Raw genomic sequence first — 20850 nt, 5'->3', positions numbered from 1 at the left:
ATATCAAGTGCTTATTTTCTTAAGGAGGCAATGAAGAGAGATGGGGGTCCCCAATCAGAGGTTGCTCCTTAAGGACCCCACTAGGCAATCTGTAAGTGGTATTGATTAATTCTGAAGCAAAAAGCAACAACAACAATAAATAGCATTTAGAGGAGCAGTGCAAAGTGGTGGGGCCTGAGTTCAGATGTGGCCTCAGACCTTTTTCTGACCCTGAGCAAGTCACTTAACCTCTGCTAGTCTCAATTTCCTCAACTATAAAATAGGAATAATAATAGCACCAAACTCTCAAGACTGTTGTAGGTTCAAATGAGATAACATGTATAAAGCACTCAGCACAGTGCCTAGTTCATAGTAAGTGTTCTGTAAGTGCTATCATTAGTATCATTATTATCATTTTTTTTTTTTGCATGATGCAATTGGAATTAAATGACTTGCTCAGGGTCACACAGCTAGGAAGTGTTAAATACTTGAGATCAGATTTGAATTCAGATCCTCCTGACTCCAGAGCTGGTGCTTTATCTACTTTGCCATCTAGCTGTCCCTGTCATCATTATCAATAGTTTCCTCTGCTTCTTCCAGTGCTTCTCTTTTCCTTTATACAAACTCTAATTTTCAGAATTGGTGCAATTCCCAGACACCAACAAAGAAGTTTCTGTAGCTATAAGAGTGAATGCAACAGAACAAATCTCAATGATTATGTTTTTCTTCTGTCATTCCCCTCAACCGTTGTTCATTCCCACTGCTTCTCCACCAAAGGCAGAGGGGTGGGTAAATTCAGCAGTTATCACGGTAAGAACTGTTTTCTCTTGTATTTTTGAAGGGTGAAAGGCCAAACTGCAATTTTTGAGGAGATGATAGAAGATGAAGAAGGCCTAGTAGATGATCGACTGCCTACCACAAGCCGAGGACTGTGGGCAACAAGTGAGACAGAGCGCTCTTTAAAAGCAATCCTGTCTTTTGCCAAAGCACACCGACTAGACCTCAGACTCATTGAGGAAGGGAATACTTCGATGGAACTCTTTGAAGCATGGAAAAAGGAATACAAGGTAGAATAGGAAAATTTTCTATTTGAGTTCTGCAGTGGCAACACAGCAGAATGACTAGAGAGTGGACCTCAAAACTTACCTACATTTTAGGTTTAAGTTGTGCCTCTATGACAAATCATTTATCCTCTTAGGGCTCTGGGCAGATCTAAAATTCTAAATTTTAAAATGAATTGTAGTTAGAGATTTCACTAATTGAGAGTTCTCTGTGCTAATGAAATCACAGATTTAGTTCCTGTCTCTCTCCTTTATTGAATAATTATGAAGAAATCACTAATGAAATTATCATATACATGTCAAGCCTTTCATTTAGCATTCAGATTTGAAGCTAGTAAAAATCCTTGCAAAAAGTTCATCCTACCTCTGATGCATTCTCCCCTTTGGCTTAATGCTATTATTATCTTGATACATTCATGGGTCAGTTACATAAATTAAGCTTTAAAGCCCTCTATGTTTTGTCATCCTGTATGATTCTTGCCTTTTTAAAAATTCTCCATTTCTCTCATTCTATCTTATATTAGTAGGTAATATCCACATGCCATTGAACCACTCAGAATCTCTGTTCTTTTTTTCTTCCCAGACATCTCCAACTGTGCTATTTGTACTCCCTCTTAGGCTAATTTTCCACATTCACTCCTTATGTCAGATTAGGACTTTGCCCCAGGAGTTAACCCAGGCTTGTGAAACCTGTTTTGGCCTTAATATTCTCAATTTCAGGCCTCCACCCACAGTTTCTGGACATTTGGGGAATGTAATAGTGCTAACTCTACCCCTCCCTTTCATTTATATTCCTTAAGGTCTTGTCTTTCATCTTCAAATTGTCAATTCCTTGAGGGCAAGGATTATTTACCAACTTTTATTTATATTCTCTATGCTTAGTACATTACCAGACTCATAATAAGCACTGAATTAATGTTAACTCAGGTTGCCTATCTACATATCTACCTATCTAATTTTCATCAAGCTACCTCCTTTACCAAGGCATATATATCCTTATTGATGTCTTATTACCACTCAGTACAATTCTATGAAATTAGTAAAGACCAGGATGTTCTGTATATCTCAGTTCATCCCTTCCCCCAAGAAACTTGGGCCATTTCTCTGCAATCAAAATTAATGCCTCCTATCTCTACATTTTGATTTGTCATAAATTTTCTTGTGGAACTTTTCTCTTTCCCTTCCTCTCTCCCTCCTTTCCCCTCTCTCTCTTTCCCTCTTTCTCTCCCTCCATCTCTCCTCTCTCCCTCACTCTTTTCCTCCCTCCATCTCTCCTCTCTCCCTCTCTCCTCTTTACTGCTCTCCCTCCCCCCCCCCATCTTTATGTCATCAACATTTATTGTACATTTGTTTTATATCTCCTGCAAGATTAAAGAATCTCCATTTATTTATTTTTCATTCCCCAGCAACAGCACTTTTTCTTTAGGTAGTTATGTACTCTAATGTAATGGACTTGTCACTGCCCCTACTTTTCTGATGAGGTGACTTGAAGAAAGGAGGAAAAACAATGCATTCTATGCCTAAGCATAGACTCCTTTGACAGCTTTTTAGAAATCTGGAGGCTTATTTTGAGAAAAGCAAACAGTTTACTTATTTTTCAAAATTCAATAAAAAAATTCACTTAGCCACAGAAGACAACAAAAGTAGTTGGATTAACTTGGATTACCTTGGATCAGTGAAGCAGTTGCATAGAGTTTGATATACAAATGATAAATTTGGATAGAAATAAGCATCCTGAAAAGATAATTACAGCTAAATCAGTCAGCTAGAAGATACTGTGAGTTATGTAAAAATGCATGTGATAAGAGAAATTATAGTGATAATTTTCTTATAAAAGAGCTTGGTACAGTCTATAAAATATTGATTTAGAGACTTCTAGGATTTAGAATGGAAAAGAACCTTTGAGATTATTTAATCTAACCCTATCATTTTACAAATGGAGAAACTGAGGACCAGAGAAGTTATGTGATTGTGGTGCTCAGGGACACAAAAGATTGGTCAATCTAAGGATTTTAAAAACTTCTTCTAAGTGATTCTTTAAGGCAGAGGTGAAGAGAGGGTGCTAGGACATGCATGAATAATAAGATACAGCCCACCTTTCCAGGTGCTCCTAATCTAGTAATGGGGGAAAGTACCATAAGGGATCATCTAAAGTGGACTCTTAACTTCAAAGGTGAGAATCAGACCAAGGTAGTGGGAGTAACTTTGCCTAGTTGGTTCCAGAGCTGATAAGCCACAGAGCCTGAACCAAGGCCCAAATTGTCCAATCCCTAGCCCAGCACTTTCCTAGTATCTATTACTCCCTGATTTAGTACTTTAAGGAAGTACAAGCACTACAATTCAAGAACCTAGATGCATGAAGCCCAGTCCTTGATGCAGTGATTACAGCTTGTGTTGTGCTTTTCCTCCTCAGATGGTCTTGGAAGGGACAGTGGGAAGTCAAAGGAACTTTATTAAGAACTAGTTATCACATGTTTAGCCCAGGTCTCCCACATTATTAATCTAAATTACCTTGGAGTTTGGTCTCTCTTTCCTTTTTTGCTCATCTATATTGTGTTAGAATTGCCAGTTTCCAAATTAGATAACTAAAATTGTGTAGATAGGATAATAAATGAGCCATATATAGGTCCTTGGAAACATCTCCTAAATATTACATGGCCAGGAAACTATGTGAGCCGTCTGTTGTATTTTATAACACTAGATTTCCCTTAAGTTCTTAATGAAGATTTTAATGAATTATCTCACATTACAGTTCAGTGCACAACTTTTAATCTAATTTTTCTTCTCCTACAGTTGCTGCATGAATATTGGATGGTTCTGAGGGATCACGTATCTGCTATTGATGAACTTGCAATGGCTACAGAACGTCTAAGAGTGCGGCATCCTGATGAACCAAAGCCCAATCCTCCTGTTCTTCATATAATTGAACCTCATGAAGTAGGTTGCCAGTGAGTCAAACCCAGGCAGCACACTTCAAAAGACTACCTGACACCAGAGACCTAGGAGGTTATGTAGTATAAACAATGACTCATTCCATAAGTTTTAGTGAACCTACCTATATGTATTGCATTTATATGTTTAGATGTACAGATCCATATATCCTGCATGATTATATCTACACATTTCAGATAGATAATTCCTTACAGAAGCTATCTCAGAAAAGGTGTTATGTGAGCATTGAATCTTGTGCTCCAATTTCTCTCACATTTTCAAGGCTAGGAAACTCTTTTACTTATATTTCATATTTTAATATTTTAGCTCTTCACCAGAAGAGAAGAATAGGTATCTATTATGTCTATTGTAAATCCTCTTTTGTATCTAAAAAACAGATTATTTTAAATCTGTCTCCAAAGTTTGTCTCCAAAACTTTTCTTTTTCCATGCTAAATAATTAAATTATTTTATAGTTTGTTCATAGGTTCTTTTTCCTAAACATTACAGTCATTTTTATTTGTTCTAAATATTTGCAAATTTTACTTTCATGAAGCCAGAATTAAATAAGGTACAGATATCCCTGTCCCCTAGCTAAGTGTATCTTTTAATGTGTATGTTTAAATATGATTTTACTGTTTTTATTAGAATGTAGAAACAAGCGTTTTTTTTCCTTTTTAAGGTGGAACAAAATCGTGTGAAACTATTGAACGACAAGGCAGTTGCCAAATCCCAGCTTCAGAAGAAACTTGGCCAGCTTCTCTACCTTACTAATTTGGAAAAGGTTGTTATATTTCCCTTTATGCCTGTTGTGTTGTGTTGTCATTGTGCCCTCTAGTGGATGTCAAGCAATGCTACAGCTAATAGCAGTGATTTTTCTACATTATTAATTTATATTGTAAAAATATAGAATACCCCAGGGATCTTTGTAGGATTATAAATTTTAGAGAGGTGATGATCTGCATTGGTCAAGGAGTTCCTCAATGGGATTTCCCCATTCTGGGATTTCATAGATCTAGTTTAAAAAAAAAAAAAGTTATGAAGTCAACTTTGGAAATTGTTAATATTTTCCAGTGGGGTATAAAAAGAACATATCTTCTTTAGGAAATCTAGAGGAAGGCACATGGAGCAAGGAGTATTACTGTATATGAGTTTGCAGGTGTGTGGAGTATGCTACTCATACTCATAACTTACACATATGACATTTGGATGTTTTCTACTCCCTGAGCTGCTTCAGTTACCTACATCTTTTCTTTGCACTAGCAGATCTAGGTTCTCAGAGAGAGAGAGAGACCATCAAATAAATTAAAATTAATATTCTAGGGGTAACACTATAGGAGGGAATACAGTCTTCCTTTTCTCCACTTCAGTTCTTAAGCATTCATTAATGTGCTCTATTTATACAAAATCAGCCATTTACAAAAATGACACTTTTAGATTTTAAATATAAGCATTTGCTTAACAGTAAAGCAAAAGAAATAACAATATAATTAGAAGTTGACTCATACATTATAGTAAATAAAGGAGTAATAATTATATCACAATCCACACATAAACTTGGGTCATACTTTCCCAACAATGCACTTAATACTTCTGAGAGAGTAGATATACACTTACAGAAATTTGCTATGAAAACTTAAGTCAGGAAAGTCAGTACCCTCAGAGTAACCACTGACATCACAAACTTCATTATCCTCTTTCTATCTCAGGAATCATTTATACAAGATTTTTGGTGAATATAATGTCTATGTGGGACAGATGTTTCTATCAAGCTAACTAACTTTATTAAATATGACACCTCAGTCTAATGGTTCTGCTGAGTAATTTTTATGATTCTCTGCTTCTCACCTATTTCTCTGATCAGCTGAACTTACTTCTCAGCAGCAGCTGTATCACCCAGCTTGATAAGCTTGATCACCCATCAAGTTTAATAATACCACTCTAAAATCTGTCCTTTCATGTCCTTCTCCTTGGCCTTTCTTTAAGTTAGGTAAGTAACCAAAGTCTCATTTTCTACTTGTAACCAAATATATTACATTTATATATTAATCAGGAAACAGTTCTGGTATCCTTATCTCCAGTACACTAATAGCTTTTCACATTCAAAATGATCAACTACTTATTTCAGAAAAGCATTAGGGTAGATTTAACCACAACCTAATATAAATGAAAGGATATTATCTTAAAGGAGGGTATATTTTATATCAAGGAGAATATAAGAGGACTGAGAAAGAGGGCCTATGATTTCTTTTATTTCTAAGTTTATCATTCTATAGTCTTAAACCTTATTATGAAACTATACTGAAAAAATGGAAGCTTACAATATCTCCATGTTTTAGGAATTCTGTGCTTAAAATATCATGGTAAGGAATATAATATATATTATCTGACCAAAAGAATAAAACTGAACTAGAAATGTTTTTTAAATTAGAAGGTTTTAAAATTGGATAATACCTCATATTATCCACATATAGATTGGTGAAACATCTCATCAAGATACAATGAAGGGGAAAAATTTGGGGGTAAGACTTGCCTTCTAAAACAGATTGTTTTTACAAACTAAAAAGAATAAAAATATAGTTGATATTATCCTAAGTAGTAAACAAGAACTAGTAAAGGAAATATATTTTATTCAACCATTTAAGTAATTTTTACTATATTCAATGTTCTCAAGATAAAAAAGAACACTAATACCAGGTAATGTTATTCATTTTTTAAGCATAGGTTTGGCAAAATTCAGGCCATATAAAAAATTAAAAGATTAATTAAATAACTATTAGGAATCTGGGACATTATTTTAAAGTACCAACCTTAAAGAGGCTGAGAAAAATGTATGCAGTAGATTTTTTTAATGGGTGCTGGAAAAAAAAAATCTATGCATGTCTAAATACCTAAATCAAAAGATAATAAAGGCAATCAGAGGAGGGGAAAAAAAGTATAGGACATCATATATGAATTGAGGGGGCCAAAAAGGAATTAAAATTATAAAAACTGCAAAACTTGTTAATATGAGATTATTTTAATTTTCACTAGATAATCAGTTAGATATCTTAATTCTTTTAGTACAAAATGTTTGTTCTGAGAGGAATAAGTAATAGAAAAAAGGAGATTCCCATTATCTTAATGCATACTTTTGAGATTGAATATCGATAAATGGCTATACTGCTCAATTACACAAGAAATAATTAACAAGATTAGATATGAAAAAAAAGCATTGAGAAATTATTTAAATTTGAAATGGTAATTCAAGAATTAAATCTGAAATGATAGTTCAAGAATTAAATTGTGAAATTTCTGGATAAGATTTGTAAGTAGATACTGTGCTAGGACTAGTTGGATTGCCCTAGTGACTCTATTCCTTACTGAGAACTGTAGAATAGATTTTGGCAACCATAGTCAAATGAGAATCACTTCCAATCCAGGAAAGTTACTGGAATCCATTAGAAAGGGAAGGATCACTGGATACTTTAAGCAAGCATAACTCATTGAAAGAGATTGTTTCTTTAGAGGAAAATAACTCCTGAATAATCTGTTAGATTTCTTCAAAATATAAGTAATCATTTGGATAACGGAAATCTGAATAGTTGTAATTTATTTAGGTTTTAGGTTTCCAAAAGATTGCATACTCCAAAAAAAAAAAAAAAAAAAAAAGTGAGCCACATGGCAGAACTATTTTGTCATAGAGCCAGGTGATAAAAGGTATTAATAATTGAATCTGTGCTTATGTTATGAAGGACTCAGCTATCAGTTATGACCCAAGAAATGAGCAAGGAGTTCTCATAGAGTTTTCCCAGAAAACATCAGTTCATTGTGCTGCTCTAACTTCCCAAAATTGAGACATAGCATTATCTTAACATTTACTTGTTAAGTACAGATGTACTTGAACCCGAAGCACTGTGTGCCACTCAAATCTTCGCATCTCAAGAAAGCTCCTCTAGAATGGAGAATTCCAAAATGTACAACAAAATGATCAAAAATACCAAGTTTAAGGAGGCTCTATAATCTCTATGTTATTTCCTCCTGATAGAATACAAGCTTCTTGAGGGCAGAGATTTTTTTAATTTTGACTTTGTCTTTCTAGCTCCTAGCACAGTGCCTAACTTGTAGTCAGCAGCTAATAAATAGATTGATAATGAAAGCATAATTATAGTATAAAATCATAGATGGCATGGACAAAATTAACACATACATTTACTACTTCTTCAAAAGACTGACCATTTTGTTTTGTCACAACCCTTCTCTAGCTTAGTAAACAGTCTTCATGAGTTACTGTGATCACAATAATTCATTTTCTAGAACAGAGATGTCAAACTTATGGCCTATGGACTGTGTACAGCTCACAAAACTGAATATCACCAGAACCAGATTAAAGTGTATTTTGGAAATCTTTAACAAAATAAAAAAGCAGTAAAGCACCAATCTAGTAAAATTACCAGATATTGGTCATTTGTGGTTTTCCAAGTCAATATGTGGCTTGTAGAGATCCATTTCTAGTTGAGTTTGATATTACTGGTCTAAACAATCTTCTGGTGATTAGTGGGTGATAGTCTGTTGACTGTACTCAGAGCCTTTCCTGCTTCCAGATTGTTTATTTTTCTGGCATAGTTGGAGCCCAGCTCTGCCATGCTAAAATGAAACATCAGAATGTAGTGCTATAGTGGAGTGGTTTTGTTTATGCAATTATATAGATAAATATATTATATGTATATATGTTATGTACTTAATGGAACAGCTACCATTTTTGAGGTTATGTTGTGCTGAAATACTAGAACTAGGAGACACCAGTTGATACTTAGTAAGGGAAATGACAAATGACATGTTTATGAAACTCACTGCCACAAATTATCAGAAAGGCTAAAAATATCTATAATTTAGAGAAATTAATGATAGATCCATAATAGATTTTTGATGGGTTAAGCCTTTAAAGTTGTGCCTGATGAATTGGTCCCTTAAACTCAAAATGTCCAAAACAGAATTTCTATCCTAATAGAGTTTGAGATATTAGGGGATATCCCTTTCAGTTTTAAAAGCTTGAGAATGTGACTCCTCCCATTCCTGCTTACCTTAAATAATGTATTTAACACTATAATGTATAAAATTGGATTCCCTAGCTTATTAGTAAAGATAGCATTTAGTTAGTGAAGGTTTTTTCACAATTATACATGTGTGTTTGATGATAACAAAAATGACATGGTGTTTTAAATTTTGTATTTATCAAATATTAACCTTATTTGAACTCCATAAGAAGTCTGTGAAGGAGATGCTGTTATCCCCATTTATACATGAGGAACCAAGGGTGAGAAAGGTTGAATAACTTTCCCAGGTCCATATAGCTAGTAACTGTTGGAGACAGGATTCGAATTCAGGTTTTCCCAATGCCAATTCTAACACACTCTCCATTACACCATCTAGCTATAATTACCACACAAGGCTAAGAAATATATAGTGTTCTGGATACATACAAAACTATTGCTTTTCTGAATTTATTTTTTAAATTTTCAGCTAATGACCTAGGTTTAGATTGCATAATCACAGTATTCCTTTGTCTAAAAAAAAAAAAAAAAAAAAAAAGCATTTTTTTTTTTTTTTTGCATCTTAATTGTTAAGTACTTAAAGGGAAACAATTTTCTTTGCAGTGGAATACACAGTGGAATGGAATTTTGAAAAATTAATGTTATATTTTGCCTCAGCTTGAATAATTTAATATATTCATAAAAGTTTTTAAAGCACTGACTTTGAACTAGAGCACTAATATTTTATTTAAGGAAAATCTTTGTAACCATAGTAATAGCAGAAATGTCAGTTATCAGTATTTTATCTTAATTATGTCTCTGATATTATATCAGGGAAATCACTTTTTCCATAATATTATCAGTTCAGATTATCAAATATTTATGAAGTACCTGCAAGATAGTCTGGATCCTGGAGATTTCATATAAATGTGTGTTTGTGTATGTGTGTGCATGTACCACATATATATGTGTATGTGTACATATAGACATGCACACTTAAATACATACTTATACATATACAGTGACATAAGTCTTGCTCTCCAAGTGCTTACATTCTATTGACTAGAAAATTGTAGGCATGTAAATAGATGAGACAAGGAAAACAGCAAGGGAGAGAGTCAGGTAAAATATCTTGAGAAATGTAAGAAAGAAAAGATCTGTTCTGAGAGCAGAGAGTGTTAAGAAATGATTTTGTAGAAAAAATGGCATCAAACTTGGGCCTTAAAAGAAAGAAGACATTTACAGTTGAAAAAAGTAAGATCTAACAACATAAAAGAAGAAATGGGAAATAGAGACTAGTTGACATTGTCTAGAATATAGAATAAATTAAAGGGAGTGGTAGGAGCTTTCTATTTTATGCTGCAGGCATTGAGCAAGCTACAGCGATAGGATCATCATATCAGAATTAACATGTTAGAAATAAATGGAGTAGGAGTGTGGAGGAGAAATTGGAGGTGGGACATGTGAAAGGAAGGAAGACTACTTATAAGTGAATAGTGAAATAGTGAAGGCAATAAGAATAGGGACCACATAATTGATTTTGCCTTATGCTTTAATGTGAGCTCTAAGATTATTTGTCATATTTCAGCTATATTAATAATCCTGAAAGCATTTGATGGATTTTTATATTTCTTTTTTTTTCCTTAATAATATTTTATAGTCTCAAGATAAAACCACAGGAGGAGTAAATCCAGAACCTTGTCCAATCTGTGCACGGCAGCTGGGGAAACAGGTAAAATTATAGTGCAGTTCACTTATATAACACTCTACTATTCACAGATACTAAGTTATTTGAACCTACAAGCAATCTTTAGTTAGATAGAGCAAATATGATTATCCCTATTTTTATAGGCAATAAACAGAGGCTTTGGGGGGTAAGTGACCTGTCCAAATAAATGCTACTTTTTCCACTACTCCTTGTCAACCGTGCTCAAGTTTGTTCTATAGTGAATTCTTTGAGATTTGAGGGCTGTGAATTATACAAAAGAAAGTAAAAATGAAAGGAGAAAATATTTTCAGTATGCTTCTTAGTTTCTATCTATTATAACATACAGTTTTAGAAAATTCATATGTTTCTAAGAGTAACCTTAGACATCATCTAGTCCGACCTCTCCTTTTTACTGATGAGACTAAGACCCAAAGAAATTAACATTGTGCCCAAAATCATCTAATTAGTGGAAGAGCTGATATATTCTGACAGATATATTGTATCTACTACAAGCAGACATTATTTCTAGAGTGGTCCATCTTTCTTAAGCCAAGTTTTGAGAATGTATAATTATGGTCCTTATTTTATTCCAGGAATTTAATTTGAATTTGTGTGTTTGACTTGGATAGCTGGCAGTGGTTTGGAGATAAAAGCACAAAGAATATGTTTATTTGATATTACAAAGGTATACTATATGTTTAGCTTTGTGGAGAACTTTTTTAAAGTGCCATAAATTCCAGTTTTTAATCAGATCAAAAACATAATTTCTTCCTTGTAGTGAATGAGAGTTACTTTTAGAAGAATATTATCTCAGTCAACAAGGGTTAGTGACCCTTCTTTTGTGCCTCTTAGTTCACAGAAGCTTGTAAAATGAAGGTTGTATTTGATTTCCTACAGAGGAGTAAGATATTTTTATTACCAGATCAAACTTGCCATATGTAGTGTTGTAGGAAGAATCTTGAAGAGTAGAAGCAGTGCAAAGAATATTCAGTGGCTTAAGGGGTAGAGAGACTGCTTTTGTTACTGAATTGTGTGATCTTGAATAAGTACTTAACTCCTCTGGGCATGTTTTCAACATCATAAATGTGTTCTCTATCTCTGAATAGCACACGATCTGTCACAAAGCATCCTCATTTTACAAATGTGGAAAAATGACTTGACCAGAGTGACATGAGTAGTTGGGATCAGACCCGTGTACTTGCTGACTTCAGAATCAGTACCTTTCTACTCAACTATACTTCCTTTGACCCTGCATCTTCCCCTGTTTGCATAATTCCATCATCAAGTTTATATAGAACAAAAAAAAAATTTTTGTTTTTTTTATAATCTCTAATTTTTAGGAGTTCATTGCAGACAAACTTGTTATAATAGTATGTGCAATTATACAAATTGAACAAAAGCATTGAAATAATTTTACTATTAAAAAAAGTATTCGTAATTTTTTGTGGCTTTTAATGAAAAGATAAATATGAGTTTCATGATCAGACAATATGGTGATCAGAAAAGGACCCTTAGTTTGTAGGTTTTGTAGAAAGATAGAATTTTTGGCGTTTTTGTTTGTTTGTTTGTTTGTTTGTTTTTTTGGTTCATGGGGGAGGATAGCTTAGCTGATTATAGAGAATGTGCTCAGAAAGTTAGGCAGGAAGATAGTGGACAATTGTTACAAGTAGTTTTTCACCCTCTTCCTGAATACTTAGTTAGGTAAGTACTTATTGAATACCTGTTATACGCTAAGTGCTGGGAATACAAAGGTAGGCAAAAAGATAGTCTCTCCTCGCAGGAATTAGCTTTATGTGGGGGAGGAAGAGGAAACCTGCAAACTCCTATGTTCATAAAAGAGATAACATTGAAGATAATCAATGGAAGAAAGGCACTAATATTAAGGGTAATCACGAAAGGCTTATAGATTTCAGTTGAGAATTGAAGGAAGAGAAAAAGCAGAGATAACTGGGGAGAGAGTTCCAGGGTGAGGGACAGCCTGTGAAAATTCTAGAAGTCTAGTGATGAAATATCTTATGTGAGGAATAGCAAAAAAAAAAGTCCATGTCATTAGATCACAAAAGTATATAGAAGTGGATGAGTAAAGTATGAAAAGATCAGAAAGGTGAGGATCAGGTAATAAAGGACTGAACTCCAAGCATAGAATTTTATATTTGAGCCCACTGATGATAGAGATAGGTCCTTTAAAAAATTTTTTTTGTTGTATTTCTGGTTTGCATTTAAAGGGTATGTGTTGTTCATTATCAAGGAGCGAAAATTAGAATTTTCAAACGCCTTCTTTCCTACCTAGAATAAAAATCTTAATGTTTTCACATTTTTGTAATCTTTGATAACAATCCACTGAGGTGTTGATCTCTATTTTTTTTTCTTTAGTGGGCAGTACTGACCTGTGGGCACTGTTTTTGTAATGAATGTGTTGCCATTATCATCGAGCAGTATAGTGTGGGCACCCGTAGAAGCTCTATTAAGTGTGCCATCTGTCGACAGACAACTTCACATAAAGAAATCTCCTATGTCTTCACTGCAGAGACCGCAAATCAGGAAGAGGATATTCCTGTTAAGGTAATAATTCAGGAGCATGTTAAAGCACAGTTGGAACAAAATGATGAGAACAACTGTCTGCCAAATGACAGGAGTCATGAGAAAAGATTTGGAAGAAGAAGCTACAGGCATTAACAATTATTCAAGGCACAATCTCTACATGTGGTCATTCTCTGCCAGACAACCCTGAAGGCGTTAGCCTCCCGTCACCCGTTTCTGTTTTCTCACTGTGGAGAAAAGCAGAGGCAGTGTCATTCCTTGCCTGTAGAGCCGCAGACACAAATACTCCTATAACTTAAGAGAGAAAAAGGAGCATTGTTACAATGTTCTGTTTTCCTGTCAGTTTCTTGGCCTCTGTAAATAGATAAGATTTGTGGTTAAATAGGAGTCTGTTTATAGAAATTTTTCTCTTTTTTCTCCATTTGAACTGGGCACCAGAGAACAAGGGTGTTTCTTACTGCTTTGTAGCAAAACTGAATTTAAAATGTAGGCATTAATTGAATGAATATTGCCACTAGAGGGAGTCAACAAGCTATCAAATCATAGATTTATTGTTAGAAGAAATATTAGAGATGATTTAGTTCTCATTAGTTCATCTCAAGTGGATGAAAAAGCTTAAACCCATACCTTAAGTGATTTATTCAAGATCATACAGATAGTACGTAGAAGAGACAGGATTTGAACCCATGTCTTCTGACTACAAATCTTTTTCTCTTTTCAATCAGGCAATATACAAGAATTTACTATGTGTAGGGACCATGTTCCAGGGATATACATAAAAAAAGTGACACAATCCCTGCTGGCAAGGAGCAATCATTATACTGGGGAAGACAAATATATGTGAGAGTATATAAATATATATAAATATAAAGAGAGCAAATACTGAGTTATTAAACTCCAGGTATTTGAATAGAGGGTTTCTACAAGGTGAAGGAGGAAATAAAGAAGGGAAGGACACAAAGAATGGCCAGTGTAAAGACTCAGGGGCGAGAGAGAGAGAGCAAGTTTGAAAAAAAAAAAAAGCCAGTTTGGTAGAATAACAAGAGTACAAGAGGAGGAGTAATATCCAATGAGATTGGAAAGAAAGGTTAGTGCTAGGTTGTGAAGATTTATACAGCTAAACAGAGGAAGGAGTGTGTATTTATCTTCTACTATATTATTGTGAAGTTGGGAGGGGAATTCTGGAGAACAAGGGAAGAGAAATTTGAGAAGTATAAGCATTAACCTTGGGTCATAGAAAGGAGTAATTTCTCTTCATGTGAATGGATTCTAACTGTTTTCCACTTTGTATTATTTCATAAAGTTCCTTCTAAATTTCTTTGTATTCTTTATACTTGTATATCTTAAGGCTTAACACTACCAGGAAAATCTTTTAGCAGCTTTTTAAAATTTTTTGATAAAATTGTCAGGGCATATTCCCAACAATGCAATTATTCAGTCAAAGGGGTATGATTATATCACTGCTCCTAAGTAACAATTAAGGCATTTTCGGTGGTAGTCTTATTACTTCTCATTATATGTAATACTTGATTTTCTCTTCCCTCCACTCTTTACCATTTATTATGTACCTTGTTTGTTCAAGGAGCTTTGTCAGGCATTAGGGATACAAGAATTAGAAAGTGCTGTTCCTGACCTCAATGGACATTCAGTCTAATTAGTGGGATTACAATTTACAATAAAGTAAATATGATCAAAGGTAGAGTATGATAAGGGCAATGGAAAATTCCAGAGAATTTTAAGAAAATTTGAGGTGGGGAAATTCACTTTTAGTGGAAGTAGATCACAGACAGCTACAGAGCGGAGATAGTCTATGAGTTGTCACATAGAAAGAAGAAGCATTGTTTTGTTTTATTAGGGTTCTCTATCTTGCCCAAGCTAGATGTACAGTGACCCCTCATAAGTTCAGTCCCATCACTGAATGGCATAGGAGCTTTGTCCTGTGCCATTTCTAAACCAGATGCTGTTTTCCATTCCCCAGGCAGCCTAGTGGCTCCCTGTTCCTGGGGGCTTAAGTTTTTGGTGACAGATTTAGTGCAGTCACCAGGTCAGCTTTAGCCCACTACAGCTCAGAACTATTGAAACTTAACCAATCCATCAGTGGAATTATAGGAATTCACCATCACAATCAGCTAAAAAAGGAAGATTTCAGCATGTAGTTATGGAAGGAATGTTTTTGAGACATGGGAAGTAGCCTGCACAGCCATACTAGCAATAAAATACATGGCAAATTTGGGGATTAGCTTGTAGTCCCGTTTGGCTGCAACATAGAGTATTTGAAGGATCATGGGATTTAAAGCTGGAAAGACTCATTACAAATCATTTAACCCAGTCCTTCTGTTTTACATATGAGAAAAATGTGAGGCGAAAGGAGATCAAATATCTTGTCAAAGGTTGCACAGTTAATAAATAACAAAGCTGAGAAATTAATGTGAAATATGGCTAGAAAGGTAAGTTTAAGCTAGGAGATAGAATATAAGCTACTTGAGAGCAGGGACTCTTTTTTTTTTTTTTTAATTTGTACTCTCAGTGCCTAGCCCAATAGCTGGTACGTAATAGGCATTTAGTAAATATTTGTTGAATTTTGTACAATACCCTACACGCCAAACTAAGGTTTTGTATTTTATCCTACAGGGAATAGAAAACTACTGATACTTTTTTGATCAGGGAAGAAACATGGTCAGACTTGTGCATTAGGAAGATTAATTTGTCAGTTGTACCGAGGATGAATTGGAGAGGAGACTAGAAGTAGACAGACCAGTTAGAAAGTCTATTGCAGTAGTCCAGGTAAGACATAATTACATTCAATTCAGTGAACATTATAAAGTGCTTACTCTGTATCAGGCACTATGGTTAGCACAAGGGATATAAAGGCATACATGAAGTAGTCTTTGCCATTGATATTTTGAAGATGTGAATTGTGACTGTGAGTGGAGTGAAGGGATTTTGTAGAAGTAAAATGAGTAGAACTAAAGAACTGATTTGATGTAAAAGAGAAGGATTGTAAGATTTCTAGCTATAACTGGGGAAGGTAGCAGGGGACAGAAATTGGAAGAAGTTAGGTAGGTTTTAGTGGAAAGATGTTTTTACTTTGGGACATTTTAAGTTAGATCTGCCAATAAGAAATTCAAGTAAAGTCTAACAAGTAATTAGAACTATGGAACTGGAGCTGAGAAGGAAGATAAGAATTACATATGTAAATTTAGGACTCATCTAGATAAGAGAAGAAGGGAACGAGCATTTATTTAATATTTAATTTTTTCCCCAGTCATATGTAAGAGCAATTTTAACATTCTTTTTTCAAATTTTGAGTTCCAAATTCTCTCCCTGGCCTCATTGAGAAGGAAAACAATTTACCATAGATTATATGCAGATGTAGTCACGCAAAACACATTTCTATGTAAGTCATGCTGTGAAAGAAAACAGACCAAAAAAAACCCCACTAAAAGAATGAAGTGAAAAAAAATTAACTTTGATCTGCATTCTTTCTCTGAAAATGGACATCACCTTTCATCAAAGTTCTTCAAAATTGTCTTGGAGCATTATATTTCTGAGAATAGCCAAATTATTCATCTTTGATCATCATACATTATTACTGTTACTATGTACAATGTTCTCTTGCTTCACTCATTTCACTTTTCATCAGTTCATGTCAATCTTTCCAGGTTTTTCTGAGAGTATCCTGCTCATCATTTCTTAAAGCACAATAGTATTCCATTACAGTCATATACCACAAATTGTTTGGGCATGAACCCAGTTGGTGGACATCTTCTCACTTTCCAATTCTTGGCCTACTAAAACAGTTGCTATAAATACTTTTGCATACATAGATCCTTTTCCTTTTTTTTTTTTTTTTTTTTTTTTTTTTTTTACCTCTTTGGAGTGGCATTATTTATTAAAAGGGTATGTATGGCTTTATAAAAACAAGTATTTATTAAGCACCTACTATGCACCAGGCACTGTGCTAGCCACTTTACATATATTCTCTCATTTTATCTTCACAACAAGCCCAGAATGTAGGTGCTATTATTATATTCATTTTATAGTTGGAGAAACTAAGGCAGACAGATTAAGTGCCTTGTCCACTTATGGTCACTTATGGTCAGATACTCAGCTAGTATCTGAGGCCAGATTTGAACCAAGGATTCCTTGATTCCAGGCCCATTGCTTGGGCTACTTAACCTTCTTAATTCTACCAATAATGGTAGAATTACTGAACCTTATTGAAGAGTAGTATGAAGAGGGACAAGAGGAAAATATAGTTTTGCTCAGAGAAGAAGGAAAGAAGGAATCAAGGAATCATTTCTTTAACTCTTAACACTATACCATTTACTGTGTTAAGCACTGAGGAAACAAAAGACAAACAAAAAAGAAAGACCCCATCTTCGAGAACCTTCCATCTAATGAGAGAAGAAAACACCCAAAAGGGGGTTGTGGAATAGCAAGGGATCAGTAAGTAGAACAGTGAGAAAGACCAAAAATTATATCAGGCCGACAGAACTATATTCACAGAAGCAGAGGAAATAGGTTTTGTCAGCTGCTACAAAAGTTCAAATAGGGTAGACACTAGCCCAAATCACTGTGACCTTACAGAGAGCAATTTCAGTAGAACAGTAAAAATAAAAGCTATTACAAAGTGCTAAGGAAGGAGTGGATGGTGAAGAAGCAGAGTATGGACTTTGTTTTCTCAAAGTTTATTAGTGAAAGAAAGTAAAGATATTAGGACAACAGCCTGAGGTACTGGTAGGGTCAGAGGAAGGGTATCTGAGGATAGATGAGACTGAACACTCTTGTAGACAAGAGGGGAGAGGGAAATTAAAGCCTTCCACCCTCATTATTTCCTCTTTGTTGCTACTCTCCCATTTTTTTCTTTCCTCTCTATCTTCTTTGACTCTGTTGTAGATTTGTAGGAATACCCAAGCATTTCCTTCCTTACCATTACATCTGGTGCCTAGGGCTAAGAAAATCGCTATCCCCTAGTTTAAGACATTTTACCACAGTCTAAAATCAAATCTATACTGTTAATACAAATAAAAGCTGGCCATCAGACTTCATTTGTAAGATCTGGGAAGTCATTAGCATAGTCTTCAATGAATAAATAAATAGCATAGCCCTTATGAGCCTGAATAGCTGATTTCTTCAAACTGAGAATACCTCTTCATTTGGTCAAAGTCTTTTCAGAAATTTGAAATGGAGGTCAAAAACAGTGATGTTTGATATCATTCTGGGTAGATAGAAGTTATTCTTGTTTTGAGGGGCCTCTTAGGTATTTCATTTCTTATGTTGACAAACACGAGAAATAACTGACAGCATTTGATAAGATTATAGGATTAATCTTATAGGATTATTGAATTTACTTGTATGCTTTTATGTGATAGTTGCATAAATGTTCTTATCTTTAAGAAAGACAAATGATCTAATATGATATCTCTTATGAAGCAAAAAGATTTATCCCTTCCTCTTCAGCCCACCTCAGACTACTTCCCACTACATTGGCCTTTTCTGCCATCTTGATTTCCTGCTTTCTGTCACAGTGTTGTGTACTGTCCTCTAGTGCTGCTTACTGCAACCTCTGTCTACTTCTCAGGCTCTCACTTTTTTTCTGCTGATTCTCAAGAAACTCTTCACCAAGTGGTCACACTCTCTATTTTATGGATGAAAAAATGACCTAAGTAAATCCACTGTTATATGAGTAAATTTGATCATTTAATAATAACTTAATTTTTTAAAAAAAATAAAGGATTATTAGGTCATTCAGTTTCCAAATTCATGATTTTTCTCCTAAAGAATGTTGTCTATAAAGCCTTACATTTTAGAAGAACAATCTTAAAGAAGTTCATTTAAACATGGAGATATTTACTGTCTCTGTTGCATATTTTTTTCCGGAGTTTCATGTCAGACCTACCTCAGGAACTTAATAGTATAAATAATTTCAAATAGTGTCCTCCAGTATGTAATTGATTTGTGGATTTTAAATATTCTAATGGCATAGAAGAATATTTTAAAAGCTATTAAAGACTTTTACTTGTTTAGTTATTTGGAATTCAGAGATTCTCTACTATATTAACAGCCCCATTACCAGACCTGAGAAGTCTGTTTTCAGGGGATTTGCAAATCTCTTCTTTATGATTTCATTTACTTTAAGTGAGTGAACATTAAAACCATTTCTGCATTGACTTACTTTAACAAATCACATGGCAGTTTTTTCAGTATTCCTAAATGACCCTTGGAACTCAATAGTCACTTCATAAAGCAAACAAAATTCCCCAGCAAGTTCTGACAGACACCAGGCATTTTGGATTGTAAAGAGGGCCTTCTTTGGCAGGACACACAACCCACGTGGTGTGCTCTCTGTGTCCTAAATCTGGCTGCAATTCATACAGAGGATTTCTTGCCAGCGAGAGCCTTGACCCCATAGTAGGGAAGGCTCCCTGGTATAAATGACTCTTTGCCTACCTTAGGGAAATAATGTACAAGTGCAGATAATCATCCACAATGAATCAAATTTTTCTCCAACATCTTAATCCCTTGCAGTTTCTGCAGGCTGTTAAAAAAAAAAACGTTCTACTCTTCACCCTGTAGGAATTGTTCACTTAATTCTTTGTGGCTTTCATTATATCATTTTTTAAAGTTGATTAAGGTCATTCATTGAAATCAGTGCTAAATGTGATTTAACAATTCTGGATGGATTGGAAAAATTCTAACTTTTGAAATAAACATAAAATAAATTTAAACTAAACAAATTCAGATCTAATTGTCTAAAATATTTTAGAGGGACATAGAAGATAATGCATATGAATGAAATCTTAGGCAGAATGTGTGCCACACATAGAAGCACCATAGAATGTTTTATTTATATTGTGCAGCTTCCATTCTATTTAATTCAGTCTTAATGCTCTGTTACAATTGGTCTATAGCTGCAATGATTTATCTAGTAATAAACCCATTATATTAAAAGGGCTTTAAACTAATTGTTTCCTTTTTAATTCAACAACAGCAACAATAACAAGCACTTATAAAGTACCCACTTGTGTACAGAGCACTGTGCTAGGTGCCAAAGAGTAGCAGTTCCTATCCTTGTACACTTTCCTTTTCCTGTTGAGACAACACCTAAGTTTACAATCTTCGTTGACTCCTGATTCTCTCCTGCCCCTTTTTTTCTGGTAAAAACTGTGTTCAAAATGTGCCTGAGGTATTCATTAACTGTCACCATATACAAGTCACTAACTTCTGTAAACATGAATTTTCTCATTTGTAAAATGGGGACAATAGTAGCACTAATTCACACGGTTGTTGTGAGAACAAAATGAGATAACATAAAGTGTTTTGCAATCTTAAAGCCTAGTTATTATTTATCATTGTTTATTATCTCATTATCATTAGTATTTTCATCATTATTATTAAAGAGAAGAGGAATAAGTATATAACACCTGTTCCGAGCCAAGATTTGTGCTAAATTCTTTACAAATATTATTTCATTTGATCCTCACAACAGCTTTGCCAAATAGGTACTACTATTATGCCTGGTTTTTAGAGAATGAGGTTGAGACCGAGGATCACACACCCAGTATCTGAGGCTAGATTTGAACTCATGTCATTCTTACTTAAGGTCTAGCATTCTA

At 34.5% G+C, this 20850-nt stretch overlaps 1 protein-coding gene across 1 annotated transcript in view; it reads left to right on the top strand.

The window, feature by feature from the left end:
• SHPRH (SNF2 histone linker PHD RING helicase) overlaps positions 1 to 20850 on the top strand; it is a 99292-nt gene that overhangs the window by 58955 nt on the left and 19487 nt on the right. The window contains exons 21-25 of the mRNA XM_051997907.1: positions 821 to 1046; positions 3834 to 3977; positions 4653 to 4754; positions 10643 to 10714; positions 13064 to 13252. Of these exons, the coding sequence (XP_051853867.1) occupies positions 821 to 1046; positions 3834 to 3977; positions 4653 to 4754; positions 10643 to 10714; positions 13064 to 13252 (733 nt within the window). The remainder of the gene's footprint in view (positions 1 to 820; positions 1047 to 3833; positions 3978 to 4652; positions 4755 to 10642; positions 10715 to 13063; positions 13253 to 20850) is intronic.

Source organism: Antechinus flavipes, chromosome 4 (assembly GCF_016432865.1).
Source record: "Antechinus flavipes isolate AdamAnt ecotype Samford, QLD, Australia chromosome 4, AdamAnt_v2, whole genome shotgun sequence".
NCBI lineage: Eukaryota > Metazoa > Chordata > Mammalia > Dasyuromorphia > Dasyuridae > Antechinus > Antechinus flavipes.
Note: the sequence above shows the minus strand (reverse complement) of the source record. Positions and strands in the feature narration are given on the sequence as shown.